General features: G+C 45.2%; 1 protein-coding gene across 7 annotated transcripts in view; it reads left to right on the top strand.

The window, feature by feature from the left end:
* RNF220 (ring finger protein 220) overlaps window positions 1-16,577 on the top strand; it is a 229,049-nt gene that overhangs the window by 187,807 nt on the left and 24,665 nt on the right. For all 7 annotated transcript variants that reach the window (XM_062003562.1, XM_062003564.1, XM_062003565.1 and 4 more), the window contains 4 exons: window positions 8,679-8,775; window positions 9,760-9,846; window positions 11,472-11,527; window positions 13,270-13,348. In XM_062003562.1, coding sequence (XP_061859546.1) covers window positions 8,679-8,775; window positions 9,760-9,846; window positions 11,472-11,527; window positions 13,270-13,348 — 319 coding nt within the window. The remainder of the gene's footprint in view (window positions 1-8,678; window positions 8,776-9,759; window positions 9,847-11,471; window positions 11,528-13,269; window positions 13,349-16,577) is intronic.

Here is a 16,577-nt window from a genome sequence, read left to right as displayed (position 1 = left end):
GTGGCTAACAGATGTCTCTTGGATATTTTGCTGTATGTTAGTAGTTGGCTTTGGTGAAGGGAGAAAAACAGATGAGAAAAGTATATGATTTTTAAAAGAGCAAAAGTTGAAAATTCCTACCTTAGGTACAAACATCAGCATGACCCACCCTGTAACTGGTGCTTAGTATCACGTGTGTTTAAAGTTCGTGCAATGCTTCAAGGAGCAGCGTTTCCTTTGTTTTGGAACACAATGCAATTAGCGGGACTCAGCAAAGTAAAAACCACTTTGACTGAAAAAAAAATGGTGCTTATAGGAGTTAAAAGTCCTGATTGTTGACAGTACATTTTCGTTAGCTTGGATGCATGCAAAAATGTAAGAACCTAATTTTTCTGCTCAACCTGCCAGAACACGTTAGCTGAAAGGAGCACAATCAACTAAAGCTCACTGTTTGATTTACATAATGCTGACAGCCACTCTAACCAGGGAAAGGTCTTGTTTTGGGACGTTGGTTTTTTTCTTGGGGAGAAGAGGAATTCTGTCTGTTTCACAGTATTATGTATGGTACTTGGGGGAGAAAAAGGGACGTCTGTCAGCCGGCAGCAGGAGGGAGGAAACAAATTAATTAAAAAGGAAACAGAAAACGCAGTTGTAACAGTGTTAAAATTGTCAGGGAGAGAGAAAGGGAGCAGACAGAGCACCTGAAGCTGCTCAATTTCTTGAAATTTACTGGGTTTCAAGTTGACAGCATCCCTTTAAACTTCAGTTTTCCTAGATCTCAGACACACAACGTAAGATCTTCCAGTCCCATCTGCTGCACTTGCTTAGCTGCTCTCAGCAATCCATTTTTCTAGTGGTCTGTGTGCTCTGGGTTTGAAGGCCTCAGCCTTTCAGATAGTCATTTGATTATTTTTTTTTCCCAAGTGTCTGCAGTTTTGCCAGAAGTGCAACCTGCTACTTGGACACTCAGGTCAAACTTCAGCCTTAAGCACACAGTAGTTGATTGACATGGTTTTAATAGCATTTTAGAATACAGTTGTTAAGTCAGGGGCGGTGAGATATATATGGGGATTTTTTTTTTCCTCAAGGAAAAAGGGAGCGTGGGTCTCAATGGCTCTGAACAGCTCCTGTCTCTGCGCGGCGTCTCTTGCGCTCGGTGGTGAAACGCATTATCGAGTGGTGCCCGGAAAGTGGCTAACTGCGTTTGACACACGCCAACTCCCTGCCTCCACACTGGATAATTGCATTGTCAACTGTTCAGCAAAGTGGCAGGTGACACTGCAGCCGGATTGATTGTCCTAGTATGGAGGCTCCCAAGACTGTCAGCCACCCAATCGATAGGGTTTACACAAGACACCGTGACTGCATCTGTAACTAATTTCACTTTGAACCTCGCAAGATGTGGCTGTCCCTGTTTCCTGGCCTCTCTTCTTTGCTTGCATCCTCTTCCTGGATGAGGAAGTGGCTTTTCCACTGAAAGCCCAGCTTTATTTCTTGTTTTAGAGCTGGAAGTGAAGAAATCAATGGTGTGTTTTGTGGTTTCAGAGTTGAGGGCATTACAGCACATGGCTAACTAGCAGCTCCAGTTTTGCAATCAATAGACTGATCAATTGATTAAATTAGCACTGATTTTTCTTTCTTCTTTCCAGCCTAGAAAAGAATTAGTTTGGGGGAAGAACATATGGGTTTGGCCTGTGAAATTTAGCCCTTGGTTTTCCCAGTCCTTGGCTGCTTTTCTTCCACAGATACAATCTGTGTGTTCATCATTATTTAAAGCAAACTGCATCGAGCCCTGCCGCTGGCAGCAGCCCACTGTAAGCCAGGGTGTCACTTTCAGCTGTTCACCAGCCTTGCTGCTTCATGCTCGGCTGCCTTAGAAAAGTCATCCTCCAAGCTCTGCTGTGCTGCTTTATTATTGGCAAAGTTGCGACATTCCTGTGATCCCTGTCAGTGGTGCTTATTGATCCAGTGATGTGAATCTGCTTAGTGATTCAAGATTACTTTAATTCTCCCTCTTCCTTTTTTGTTTGTTTCCACCCTCTCCTCAGGGGAACAAAAGCTTTCAGATCCACCTTTCCCTGACTGTGGAAAACCAGCCGTAGCTGCAAAGACTGTGACTGTTGCTGCTGCTTTTGTGCTTCAGCTCTGGGTTTTGAAGAGCAACCTTTGAGACAGACGTGAGACCGTTCTCACCTTAGTGCCTCACACCAGCGTGGGTTGGTGCAGGAAGCAGCAGTGCCTGAACAGCCACACCAGATCAGACCTTTGGCCCAACTACATTTCCCCCTCTGCAGCTGCAATGGGTTACAGAGAGGCACAAAAGAAATCTCTGGAATACTCCTGGGCACTGTGAGGGGTGGGGAAACCTCTTCCCCGAGCCTTGCAGCAGCTGGCTCTTACCCTGTACAGCAGAGCTTGCCTGCCCTTTGTTCAGCACGGTGCTGCAAAATGATGTTAATGGTCATAAAATTATATGGCCCTTTCTCTAAAGGCAGCTGTTTCTCTGATCTGTTAGCAAAGATCACTGTAAGCATCCAAGACTGCTGGTAAGCAGTCAGGTCTCTGGCAGCCCATTTGTGCCTCTGTGGGAGCTAATAGACGGCATCAGATGGATGCATCCGCTCTTTCAGGTGTACGCTGTAATGACACAGTTGGGTGTCAGTTTCCCAGGTAAATCACTGTTTCGCTTGAAATGGATCTGGCTCCAGAGAAATGAAACCCTCGTCCTGCAAGCAGCTTTTCATGGCCTCTCAACCTCATTTTTCCTGCAACAGGCTGGGAAAGTCATCGGAAGAACTATTCTATCCCTGTTTGTCCTAGGGAAAAATGGGGGAACAATTTCACCGTCAAAAATGCAGCTTGGGGAAGTGTTACAGATCAGCACAAAGACTGCTGTTCGGTATGGCCTCGTCTCTACATTCCTCTTCTTTTCAAGAATCTCTAATGGCTTTCTCTCTCTTCCTGAATGCCTTTTAAAATAAAATGGCATCCGTGCCACCTTCTCCTAGCACTAGTTTGGGATACTTCAGCAGCTGATGAAATAAACCAAATTTAGAGCCATTCTCCGCAAGTGTGTGTGAGGCCTGGCCGTGTGTCTGCATAAACTACTTTTATTGCCTTCATTGTTTTTACTCTCCGAGAAGCCAAAGAGTGACATTTCGTTAAGAAAAGAGTGCATGTGCTGGAAAGGGAGGTTGTGCAGAAAGGGGCTGCTGCAAGGAGTGTAATTAGCAACGGCTGCGCTGCTGGAGATTTTACGGGAGGCTTTTTTTTCTTCCTTCTTGAACACATGTAAATTACCTGTAAGCAGAATGAATGCCTCTTCTCAGCCAAAACAGGCCCTAGTAGAGTTGCATACCCCTGAGCTGGATTTGGATGTAGACCCACTTCTCCAATTTACACAAAATTCTGAATTTCTGTCATATTTCCAACATAGATTTGACAGCCTCCCCCATTCCTTCGGGACCAAACGCGAGAAACCTGTTACACAGATGGGTTTGATCCTCTTCATGAAAAGCACCTGTAGCTGCATTCATAGTGGTGGTGCACATAGTAACACATCTTAGTTTTGTCCCCTCAGTCTTCTTTGGAGAGGCAATTTAACGTATCCATAACAACTGGACCCCAAAACAGACTTATCTGCCCAGATGAGAGAGCAAAGATGGAGGACAGTAGGTCTGTGCTTTCCTACCTGTGCTGATGAAATTTGTCTGTGTCTGTTTGGGTTGACATTGGTCTGGTGGTCTTAACCTCTCTACTCAAGACTGCAGCTCTCCATGTGAGCTCGTGGCTGTACACAGGAGGCCGTGCTGCCGACACCTGAAGCAGCATATGTTGTCATTTTGACCATCTGCCACTGAATGTGATGGAGAAAAGGAGGGGCTTGAACGTGAGGCCCTTTTATCTGTTCTGTGAGTCTGCTTATATATCATGTTAATGACTCTCGATCTTAGCTTGAGCCACCATTCACTGGAGGGATGTTGAGATGAGCGGTCATCAGGGGAATTGCACAAAGGAAGTGAGAAGCAGTGCAGAGGTCAGAGAGGATGCTTAGGCATAGTGGACAGCTTAGGAAGGGGTAGGGAAAGGATTTCAGATGAGATTTGTCTCCAGCCATTATTAATAGACACATGGAAGGAAGCAGGAAGTGTTTTCCAGCGTCCTTCAAGCTCAACTGATTACTGAAGCCTGCCACGGCTTGCAGCCTGGGGCTGGTGAAGGCACACAGGAATTTTGTTGTCTGCTTCTCAGACATCTGAGTCGGTATTTCTGAAACATTGTTGCTTGTGTAGAGTACCTGCATTTTTCTGCAACTCCCTTGAATCAGTGCTCAGGCAGAGTGCTCTGAGGCCAGCCCCAAGCTGTGTACACAGTGCTGGAGGGTGGCGGGCGCTCTAGGTAAGTGATCTTGATAGGTACACTCTGATTGATGGGGGAGTTTGTCTCCCAAACTGTCACAAGGTTTATAGAGGTGCCACTCAATACCAGTGCTGGAATTGCTTGTCAGAGCACCTGGCTACAAGAGCAATGGGGATTGGAGACAGAGCTGTAACTTTGTTTTTTCTCTGCTTAATGGCCCCAGCGCCTGACCTGCCTGCTCACTCCTGTTTGTCTGGACCTTAAGGAGGCAGCTGGGATTAAGACTGTCACGAAGGTTGTGCTGCTTTAGCATCGAGAGGCTAATTGTGTTGGGGCTGGCAGCATATGACAAGCACTTGCCTCCTACCCAATGCATAGCGAGAGCAAAAAATTCTTCATCAAGGAAGGGGAAAGATACAGGAGAGTTTTGGTTTGTTCTTTTTTCATCTGTTAAAAAAAAGGCATTTTCAAATTCACGTGTGCAATTAGGTTCCTCAAGTCTTGGGTGTCTCTCCTTGTGAGAGTCACAGCTGTTTTGTGAACAGCAGGTCGTGTCCCTTGTGAATTCCCAGGTCAAACTCACAACTTAACATTCAGTTGTCGGGTTTCACTTTATTAACACGTTGGGATAAAGTTCTGGTCCCGGGCATTGACCTCTGGCTAGCAGCACTGGCGGTAGAGGTCTGCAGGGTGGCTGATGGCCATGAATTAATGTGCGACCTTCAAAAGGCAAACCTTGCTGGTGGAACCCTTCCCGGTCCCCAGGGCATGCTACTGAATTGCAAATCACCCAAGGGTAGGGGTAGAGGATCTTCTGGAAGCTCCTGCTCTCTAGTAAGTCCAAAACAATGCTGTTGCAAAGGCCATTTTATTCTGCTTGACACCCTCTGCACTCCATTTCACGTTTTCCTTGCTCCTGGATGGCCACACTGCCAGCAGGAGCTGGAAGTTGTTAGCCTTCTTTACACTTAGGCTGAGTTAGTGAGAAGCAGGTGTGATCCTATCGGACCTTCCTTTCGTTTAGTGGTCCTCTTAATCCATTTATAACAGCACTTGTCCAGAAATCTGGTTTGAATGAGCCTGAGATGAATGAATAATGTCAAGCAGTTCAGACATCAAATATTTGAACAGCTGCGTGGGTGTTTTCACTGGCTTTGTGCATGGAAGCAACCCCAGGAAGTTAGACAAGGAGGTTCAGGTCGAAATTACAGCACCAAACACCAGCCTGCCATAACCAGCCTCAAAATCCATGGCTGCCACCATGAAAGGGCATTGGCACGTCAGTGATGGGCCCTTCACTCCACAGGTGATGAGGGACCGAGCTTTGCATCTTCTTCTTCTGTATTCCCTTGGGTGCACTACTGGGTTTAGGGACATTTTGATTCACAGCAGAAAGAAGTTTTGTGGATTTTGCCTTTCATTTTGTTTTTAAAGCAGTCTCTGAAGTCTTAAAACCAACAGCACAGCTTATATTGAGAGTCCTTTCTGGTTACATGGAGGTTACTTTGTTTAGCACAGGGTTTCTGAATCGGGTTTCTTTTACTGTGTTGCAGTGGATTGCATACAATGTTTAAAAAAAATCCACGTTTGGTGAAAATCTGAGGATTGAATCACTTTATTGCTGTTTCATTTAGGCTCTGGCCTGGGAGTCCTTGTTTGATCAGTAAAGAAAATCTGCCCTTTTCCTGCCCCTCATTTTAACCTGTGAACTTCTCTGCTATGCCCTCCTCTCTACTGAAATGCTGCATCAGATCATCTCAGTGTGCACCAGTGAGAACATGTACTGTTCAAACCCTTCCTCTGTACCCTCCCTGTGTCAGGAGGATAGTGCTCTGTTGGGAATGCAGGGTTTCCTATTATAGAGCTGGATTCAGCAAAAGGTCTGTGGAGTATTTTCCTTACAGATTTAAAGGGATTTTCTTAAGTACAAAGGTTTTGAGAGCAAGGACACCGGGATTCTGAAGTCAAAGTGCCTTAATATTTGTAAATTGTATTGCAGTAAGCAGATCTTCCTTTCTTAAGCTCTAACCATAAACCACTACTTGGCTTGTGTCACGTGGAATAAAATTGAGAGAAAGGTGCATGTTTGCTGTGTGCTTGGCATCTTGCAGAGAGAAGGACAGAGGTACATGCCACGTGTGTTTACTCTTTTGGACACATTTCCTCCCTGCCCCAAGGCCAAGTATTCATAGTTTGGCCACCATCCAGTTTTCCTCCAAGAATGGCCAAGTCACAGCTCCAGCTTTACGTGATTTGTGCTTCCCACAGCTACAAGAAAGACGAAGATCTGTGTGTCTCAGGTTTATGGCCTTTGAGAAGTGATGGGCTAAAGTAATGCCAGATGCAGGAGATGGTGTTACTGCAGGTTAAATGCCATACCTGTAAATTACCACCCCAATGCCCACCATGACTTCCAAGGCAGCTTTGAAAGACTGTCCAGTTCTTTGACAGGTCTCTTTCACGCCTCTAAATTTTCTTTTAAACCTTGTGATGAACTGAAGGATTCAAGATTTACTAGATGAGCTGTTGCAGCAAGAACAGGCAGGTCATAACATGTGTTGGCTAGGAGTGTGCAGCCAGGATATGAAACACGTGGCATGGGGATGGGACTGCTGGAAGAGGGCTGCCCCAGTGCCAGCTGCAGGGCATGGCTCCTGCAGCACCTGTCACAAGCAGCGAGTGCTGCATTGACAATGCTGGTTGTGTTACTCCTACTGAAGATAAAGGCTGGCAATTACTTTGGAGTAAAAGGTAGTTTATGCTTCTAGGGAAAGGTTAGTCTTAAAATCGTTATCATGCTACAGTTATCACTCATTAAGGACCTTCTTTATATTCAGGGAAGAGAAATATCAAATCCATATAAACAAATTTTATTGGGGGCTTAATGAATCAGCGAGAGCATCCGTTCCTAGAGAGCGACAGTAAAGAGCTGTCTGCATAGTGTCCTTGGAAATGAGACCTTTACCTTGCCCTACTCTCTGCTCAGATGGAGACTATTAGAAATACAGCTCACTCTTCTGTGCTGGGAAAGTGCAAGTTTGCTGCTGACAGCACAAGCTTGCGTAAGTATGCTGGGGGTGAACAGACTTGGGCATCTGTAGCACTCAAAGGGCTGTCCCTAACTCTTGGGCATGTTCTCATTCTTCAGACATGCACTGTGTATTCAGTGTTGCTACATTAATTTTAACCCATCTTCTGCCCTTAGAAACATGTTTACAGTGCAGAAATGCACCATTTTGGTGGCATTTATACAGCGCCAAGACTACCTCAACCTTACTGTTTCAGTATTTGCCAGTGGGATATGCTCTGTGGTCTAGCCACAGACTCTACTGAAAGCAGCCAGAGTGAACCACTTTTTTATGTAGCTTTTGTCTCCAAACAGCTTAGATCTGCTGCACAGTTGAGCACAAATGAGAATCTTGCACCACTCTGGGATTCAGGAGATCTTTGCTTGATTTCTAACCTTGTGGGAGAGAGTGTGTCCAGTGTTAGATCACATAAAGAGTAAATATATTAATTGCTTATTTTCCATTAATAAACCTCAGGCAGTACGTATGTTGTGAAGGTTCATTATTGTAGGTACCTGCATGTAGATTGGGGTAAAAGAAGCCTGCAGTCTCGGGTGTAACTCTTTACTCTCACTTCCTGCAGGAACTGAGACTGGTCTTGTGCCTGATCCACCCTTGTTGGAAGCAGAGGACTCTTGTTGACTTGCACTGGAATTTGCTCACATAGAAATTCTTGTAAAGGGCTGTTAATGGCTGTGGCATCTGATCTTTCCTAGAAAGCAGTTTGCCTTTCTTAAACATTTTCTATTTGTAAAAGTATAAGCCATGAGCAAACGCATTTAACAAAAAAAAAGCTGTTTCTAGTTGTGTTTTAGCCTCTGCCTGCCCTCTACACCTGAAGTAAGGACTAGTTCAGGAGGACCCTCTGGCTTTCTCTTACCTACTAGCAGTCTAGTTTTTATGTTAACCACTTCTGTGCAAAAACAGTTTTCTTTATTTTCCTCCCATTTTTTTTCTGCCTTTGAGAGAGACACTTCCAGTGCCTTCAACTTTCACATAAGTCATGTGGAGAGTAAAAGTTCAAGAACGTTTCATTTTCAGTGTCAAGGGACATTTTCCAATACAAAATGCAGCATCCATTCCCCTGAGTGTTTTCTGTGCAGTGTTCAGAAAGTTGTCCTTGTGCAATCGTTGCAGATGGTACATTTTGTGAAGCTGTTAAGAGTAAAAGACAGCCTGCAGACTGGTGCTGTTACACCATCCATCCTTAGGAGATCTCTTTCACTTCATCTCCCATTCAAATGCTCATCTACATGTTTTATTTTCTTCCAGGTTCTGGGTTTATCATGTGCAGTGGCAAGGAGAATCCAGACAGTGATGCTGACCTCGATGTGGATGGGGATGACACACTTGAATATGGGAAACCACAGTATCGTTTTTGAAAGGCTCTTACTGAGGGGAACCTGGAGTTTTGTCTTCAGCTAGCTTTCATACAGCCCTACCCCGGGTAGGGCTGTATGAAAGTGTAGTGTAGTATATCTGTATGAAAGTGTAGTGTAGTGTATCTACCACTACCCTGGGTAGTGGTAGATAGCCCATATCCAGCCCTGCTGGAAATGACACCAGCTTCCCCAGTGCCTGTGTTATTTGACATCCCGAGTTGTTGCCTTTTGAGATCCTTCTATTGATGTAGCACTACTTCAGACCCAGTTGGTGAAGTCTGGAAGAGACATTGGAGAAGATCAAAGTTAATGTTTCTCTGTTCTGTTTCATAAGCAATCTCGTCTCCATCCAGATTTCTTCCGTGAGGATAGGTTTTCCCTCTTCATGGGTAGGAATTGAGTTTGTTTTCCACAAGACACCCCCCTCTGTTTTCAGACAGTTCATGATAGTCTTAGGGAACTTCTCCATTTTGAAGCCAGACTTTTCAGACACAGCTCTGGGAGACCTGTGGGCAGAGTAACAGCCATCAATAGTGGTTCCTGCAGGGGTATTGGGCAGACATCTACTTGTCTGTGATGAAGGGGACGGTATAACTATCAAATTTAATTTTACTGAAATCTATACCAGCTTCTAAGACTGAAGCCCTAACCCTTAGCTGGTAAAGGGTCTCTGTACCTCAAACAGAAATAGTGGAATTGTGCAAGTTAGGCTTGCAGAGGTTGAGTTGGTTTTCCCTTCTAAGAGACTCTGGCATCATGTTGCTCTCAAAACACTTCAGTTTCTTTCCACCTAGAACAAAACTAACCCTGAATTTAAAAGCAAGACCCTCCATGGATACCAGCCCCTCTTTTTTTGAGGTTTTCTCAATTGGAATGAATTTGTTGTATATCCCAGATAGTATGCTGACCATCTCAAAAGCCTTCCCACTGTCTGCAGCGAGACTGTGCCTTCCTTAACAGCATGTGCTCAGGTACACGGAGGCAGACGTTATCCCTTGCACTGGGGAAGAGCCAGGCGAAGCCAAAGAGAGGGAGGCACTCCGAGGTGCTGTTTTAAAGTAAGTACTGTGCCTTTCCAAATTGCTTCCATTACTTTGGGGGAATCTCAGTGTGTGCAAAATACTAGTTCTCTGCAGCTTCATAAAGCCTCCCTGCACACTTTAACCACCCCGCTGCCCAACCAGTGCTATCTTTTCCCTGAAAAGTGCTGGACAGAAGGGGAATTCTGACAATGAAGAAACTGGTGTACTAAGGCCTTATGCATCATCTTGCTTTGCAATGAAATACAGCCTCTTAGTAGTAGTATAACATGATGCTACACGAGACTTGTTCAGCACGTTATGAGTCTGGCAGCCAGGATATGATTTCTCTGCATCCCATTATGTATTGTGAGGCACACTACCTAATCCTTCTGTATTCATCTCTGGGGTTGGGGCAGGATGTATGCTCTGCCTACATACATATGTGGAGAATGTCAGCAGCCAGCATTCAGGGCACTTGGGGAAGAATTTCAGGCAAATAAAATGAGTCTTAACAGGGAGCTAGGATTGCTTTCTAAGCCCTCTGCCCTGCATAAAACAGGGCTTAAATTACCCCTCTGTCTCTTTCACTGGGTGATCCTGGGAGGTCAAGGTTGAAGGGATTGATAGAGCAGTGAAATGAAGTTTTCTCACTGCTTAGCCTGTCACAAACACTAGTTCAAAATTAGGTTCCACTCCATAGAAAAGTGGCATTTGCCACACTGGATCCAAACCATTGGGCTGTTTGATACTTTGCTAACCATGCTAGTCCATAGGCAGGGTCTCAAAGATGCTGAAGCTCCTTCACAGCCAGGACAGTGGTACTGTAGCAGGAGGGTACCATGGTGTCCCTTATCAGTGGCTGTGGATGTATAGTGCTTGGTGAGGTGACTGAAGACCTGAGGCCAGGAGTTCTTTCGACTCACACCTAAAGCGTTGTTTCGTTGTTTGGGCAAGGTCCTTGTATGTCTCCTGGATATGTTTGCCCATCTCTAGAACAGGAGAGGTGATGTTGCTTGTAAAAGCACTTTGAAATTCTGTCAAGTTTCTGTAGGGATCCAGTAGTGCAACTGATGCCATGAAGCATGAGCTTATGTTACCTTTTGAGTGCAACTGTCTTAGCACATAGAGCTAAAATGTTATGCAGTCACAGGGGTGCAGCCTGCTCAGAAAATTCCTTTCTGTCACAGTCTCTGTAACTGGCTTGCAAGAGAATGGACAAGGTTAGGAGTTGTCTGTGCTTCAGTTCTGCTGCTCTTCAAATGGGAAAATGGAAAAGATGGGGCTTATGAAGGTGTAAAGTTATTCCTAAAGGGAGAAGCTATCACAACACAGAGGATTTCTGTTTGTAAGGTTTTTGTCTTTGAAATTGTGTATTCAAAAGTGAGCCTTAGGTCACTTTGAATCCCAGACCTTCAGTCAGCACCACAACCCCCATGTGGTTCAGCAGAGGTCGTAGCTGAAAGTGCATGTTGGGAGAACACTGGTGGAAAGGTGGCCTAGCACAAAAACAGCTCCTGCAGCAGGCCAGCTACTCACCTTTTGAAGCCTAGGCTGATATATAGAAGTATTGAGAGAGAAGTGGTGGGTGGAAGAGGGAGCTTTTCCTGAGCAGCAAAATTTTCCATTTTCAGCCTTCAGCATTCTGCCCTTTTCTGTTTCAGTGGTGGCACACCTAGTACCCGAATAACACCGGAGTTTTCCAAGTGGGCCAGCGACGGTGAGTGTTGAACTTGCAAATTAGTTATCTAATATGCTACAGGACGGCAGGTGGCTATTCCCTGTCTTCCGATTGCCAGTAATTAGGCAAATGGTAGTTAGAAATGCTTTTGCACAGTGCCAGCAGGTATGAATGCATGTACAATCACACTGTCTTTTTTGAAACTGTACAGCACAATTAACTGTAGTCAGTGGCAACCAGGAGAGTTCACAAAAACGCAGCCTTAACATGTATGGTGGTAAGAGGTAGGAGTGGATTGACTTCTGGTTGTGTCACTAAAAGACAAAACTGCTTTATCATAGAGGGAGCCATCAAAGCTCGACTGTGTGATGGTGATGTTCAGCTCCTGAGGTTTAAACTACACAGGCATATGTTGCTTGGGTTTTCTTCAGCTGCTTTCTTATCATCTTCCCTTGTTTAGAAGAATATACTAGAGACTTGAATCATGATGTGTTGGCTAGCTGACCTGTGTATTGCAAGAAAAGCCTGCAGCTCCAAAGTCTGTACTGTTAGAGTGGGAACTCTAGGATCTGTCCTACATCATGACCTGTAGTTGAGACTGAATATGAAATTGTACCTTTGCATGCATGATCTGAAAGCTCATAGCATTAGCCAAGGAGACATGTTAAACCCTTTCAGCTGCTGTGGTTTTTTATTTAATGCCAGCAGCACTGGAAGTGTAAGCAGCAACCTACTGGAAATATGAGAATAATAAAACCTGGCGCTTTCCAGCTGTAGATGACAAATCCATTTCCAGAGCTGGACAGTGCTGCTTCAGCTCCCTTAGGAAGGGAGCTGCCTTAGGAAGGGAGCTGAAGCTCAGCGACCTGAAGAGGCTTGTCCCAATGATTTTGTTCCCTGTTCTGTTACTGTAATGCTTTGGGCGTTTGATTCCCAGCCTTGAAAGTACCTATGAGACATAACTGCACGCGAGTGGGATGGGGGTGGGTAAGACCAGTTTTGCCAAGGGCATGATGGTTAAATGAAGAACATAGGATACCTATCACAGGAATTTTCTTCTGCAGGACAGGCAATCACATTTATTTTCTGTGATGTAAGAGCACTCGCTTATAGGTGTGTTCAGCTTCAGTAACTGCAGCCACAGAGGTGATGAGGGAGCAGCCCTCATGGCACTTGCTGTGAGCTGTTTTCTTCATACCTTTTGCCTGAAGGGTACTGAACCTGCACCCCAGGGGCTGACCTTAGGACAGTTTATCTGGCTTATCTCCAACTGGTAGCTCACACCCCCCTCCAGTCCTGGGAGGAGCCATGGGACTGTTAGTACTAAAAGAGCCATCAGCAGACTGTTCTGGTATAGTTTTTTTCTGCCTGTCTGTCTCTGAAGGGTCTCAGAAAAAGGGAGAAGCTGAGAGCAAGTTCTGGGTTGGGTGGTTTTGCTCCAGTCCCAGTTTTCTAGAAGTACACTTTGGCACAGCAGCCACATAAAACCTTTCAAAATTAAATGCTGGCTTAAACAGCTGGTACATCTGTGAAGGTCAGTTGACATGAAGTGGGGAGAGGGTAGAGGTTGTATCTTCAGCCCCAAATCACAGAAGCATGCTGTCCCCAGAGAGGACATCGCTGCCAGACAGGGACACGTAGCGTAGGTCTCTCTCTTTCTGAGAATCAGTATGAAAATGACTCATCAGGGTCCTCTGCTTCTAAGACTGTAACTTGGTCAGACTATTTCATTACAATAATCAAATGTTCTCTTACTAATTTGTCTGTTCTTTCCTCAACAGAAATGCCCTCAACGAGTAATGGTGAAAGCAGTAAACAGGAGACCATGCAGAAGACCTGTAAGAACAGTGACATTGAAAAGTGAGTGGAAAGTGGATAGATTTCATTTTTCTTATTTCAAGGAACCATGGTGTCCCATCTGATGTTCCCAGGAGCAGTGCTAGTCTAAGGGTAGGCACATTTGAAGCTTTTGCCACTCAGAAGGGAAGTTGTGCTCCAGCACAAAGCCTGAGCTGGGAGCTATTGATGTCCTGACTTGCCACTGCTGTGTCCACAGAGGGACCGTGGGGAGTTTTCCCGCAGACATGTGTGTGGGCAGGTACCCAGTAACAAAGAATTCAGCACACCTTGCAAAGGACTTCACTGCAAATTCCCTTCCTTTAAAATATGCAAATAGCTCTACCTGTACTTTCCACTGTATTGTAGTTATGGTGAGTTTTCAGATACATTGTGTGGTACATAACAGCCTAGAATAGAGCTGGGACTTTGGATAGGAGGTGAGGATTCAAACTCACTTTATCCTGACAAAAGCAATTGGTTTGTCAAACTGTACTTTCATTTTTTCTGATCCACTCACAAGATTTCTGCTATTAATGTGTCATGGGATCCTGCTTCTACTAGAGAAGTTGCCTTATCATTGCATCTTGGTTTTTGAGGGCAAACATGGTGTCTATTCTATTTTCTATGGTACCTGTATATTCACCCTCCATCTCTACAGCAAAAGGGAGTTCCAGCAGCTTCAAAACTTGGCAGAAGCTTTACTGAGAGAATTTCTGTTCCCTTAAGATTCAGATTTCACCTTTGTATGGTTGCTAAGGGAAATAATGTCTCAGTGTCTGAATTTTTACTTGCAGCCTTTCCAGCTGATTAAGAAGTTTAAGTCCTAGTGTTTGAATATACAGCGGTGCAGAGGCTCCTGTCCGTCTCATTTCCTGTCCCTTTCTGCCACTGAATATGCTGCAGCCTAGCTCGGGAAAGAAACAAATAGTTTTGTGTGCAGTATGTCTTTGAGTAACAACCTCTGTCCTCAGCCTCCTTCCACACGCTGCTAGAGTGACTTACTGCTCAGGCAGATTTGGCAGTCCAAGCCTGAAACTATAGGCTCTCCACTGCTGACATGGACTGTGACAATTGGGGTGGAGCAGTGTTGTAAATTGATCATTGACAGAAAATGTTGCCCCAAGACCAAGTGAGAGACAAAGCAGTTTGAATGGAGTGGAAGCAATGAAGTAGTTGTGGGTTTTAAACAGATGGCATTTACATTTTGGGAATGAGGCCCATTGATAACTTGGGATGGAGAAAAAATGTGGTAGTAGCGTTGAGCTGACTTCAGGGAAAGTTGTGGGGTTTTTTTAATGTAGTTTGTTCACCCTTTGTCTTGACTTGGGAGGTGTGTCACTGTCACATTTTGGGATCTCTGTTCAGGCAGCCTGGCAAAGCATATGCTCACAGTCAGGGGTTAACTGGGGGAACCCCACACTGCAGAGTAAACTTCTAATCCTGCTTTGCTGTCTCGGCACTTTCCTTTTTACAAGGCTTTTTATTAGCATGTCCCAAAAGTGGGCTGTCTGCTATTTGATACTTCTCAGTGAGGAGACTTTGGCCAAGCACCACTGAGTTTGGGAGCTCCCAGGTCAGTGCAGAAACAGATTTGTCCTTCGAGTGAGCCAACCATTGCATGCTGTCTGGTAGCATGGCCTCATCCCTTCTGTCCTAATCTGTCAGCCGCTGCCCGGCTTCCCTTTGGGCCTCCTGCCTGTCAGTCCCACAGCCCTGTGCCCTCCCACATCCACTCCTATTGAAAATCTTTAAACTGCAGGAGCTGAAAGGATTTGACATTTTCCAGAACACTTGAGCTCAAGTGATAAAATTGACATAGCTTTAATAATCTGATCAAAGAGGCTTTAGCCAGCACCTTTTGAAGGATCCCAGAATCCTTTCCAAACAACTCTGGTGCTAATGCTGCTGTGAAGTGGGGGAGTGTGTGTGTGTCTCTGTGTGTGTCTCTGTGTGTGTGTGTGCACATGCAGGTCTGTGCACTCACACCTCACTCTGCAGTAACCTTGTCCAGTAACCTGACTAAGGCTCCAGTTCTGCAAAAGATGTGAAAAGTTAGCAAAACCCAATAGAAATGACAGGAAGAGCCTTTCTTGCTGAGTCTTCCCAATAATGTTGATTGAAGTAGCAGGTAGAGCTTTTATTTTAAGGTGCTTTATGTCACTGAGTTTCAGAAACCAAGATGATGTTTCAGGTGGAGAACTCTTAGCTGCCTTTTTTTTTCCTCCTCCTTTCCTTTGAGATTCATGTGTGATAAATAGTTTCTGTCCTGCCATTTAAGGAGTCTTGAATGCTCTGTGTGCTTGTCTCTGCAGAGGGGTTCTGTTAAATTAATTGATAACAGGGATCAGAGGTAGAAGCCTACAGAAAAGGAGGGGGGAGGGTTTCACACTGACTGGCTGCTTCCCACTCTGCTAAGCCATGATATATGGCGACCCAGCCCAACAGGCTAAATTGATTCATCTCTAGTTCCTGTTTCTTAATCTGGAGCTAAATTGGTTTCATTTTTCTTGTTTTGGGTGGTGCTTACAGGAAGTTTTTGGCAGCATCACCTTACTCCATTGTTTGTAACTTTAATTTTTGCCTTTAAATCTGAGTGTTATTGATTGGCATGTTAAACCCTGTGTAGCACCTGATTAGCATTTTTGAAATTGTCCAGCAGCACATGGCTTACCACCTGTGTCAGCCGTGCTCTCCGGTCAGAGCAGTGGCTAACAGAGTTAGCAGCGATCCACACATCGATCCTTCGCTCGTAAGAATGACGTTCCTTCCCCCTCCCCTCCTCCAAAAGCGAGTCCAGCCAAGGAGAGCGGTGTGGTTTTGTTTGGTTGGGTTTTAATCCCTTAATACTGGCCAGCAAGCTGTCCTCCTTTTGGCACTCAGCTCAAGCTCTGTGCTCAGGCAGGTTAATTGAATCTAAACTTTGTGGAAGAATCTCTTGTATGTAGAACAACTAGATAGGCTTTGGAGAAGTATTTGTTTTCCCACTCCTTGTGCCATGCCAGGTCATCAATAGCTTGGGCAGGTTGACCTCATCTGTGTGGTGTTGAACTTTAGGTGGCAGACATGTAATGAGAGACATGGTGATGGTCCCACCTCTCCTTCCCAGCACTGTGGGATGTCTCGGCCCTGCTGAGCTTTTTCTCGTGTCATCTATGTGAGGTGTCTGGGAGACACCCTGGGGTTGGTAAAGGCTCATGGAGAGAGGCAAAGGACAGTCACACCATCTGAGTTCTCCCTGTCTGCTGAAGAC

Source organism: Colius striatus, chromosome 10 (assembly GCF_028858725.1).
Source record: "Colius striatus isolate bColStr4 chromosome 10, bColStr4.1.hap1, whole genome shotgun sequence".
NCBI classification, from domain to species: Eukaryota; Metazoa; Chordata; class Aves; order Coliiformes; family Coliidae; genus Colius; species Colius striatus.
This window is presented reverse-complemented; position numbering and strand designations above follow the sequence as displayed.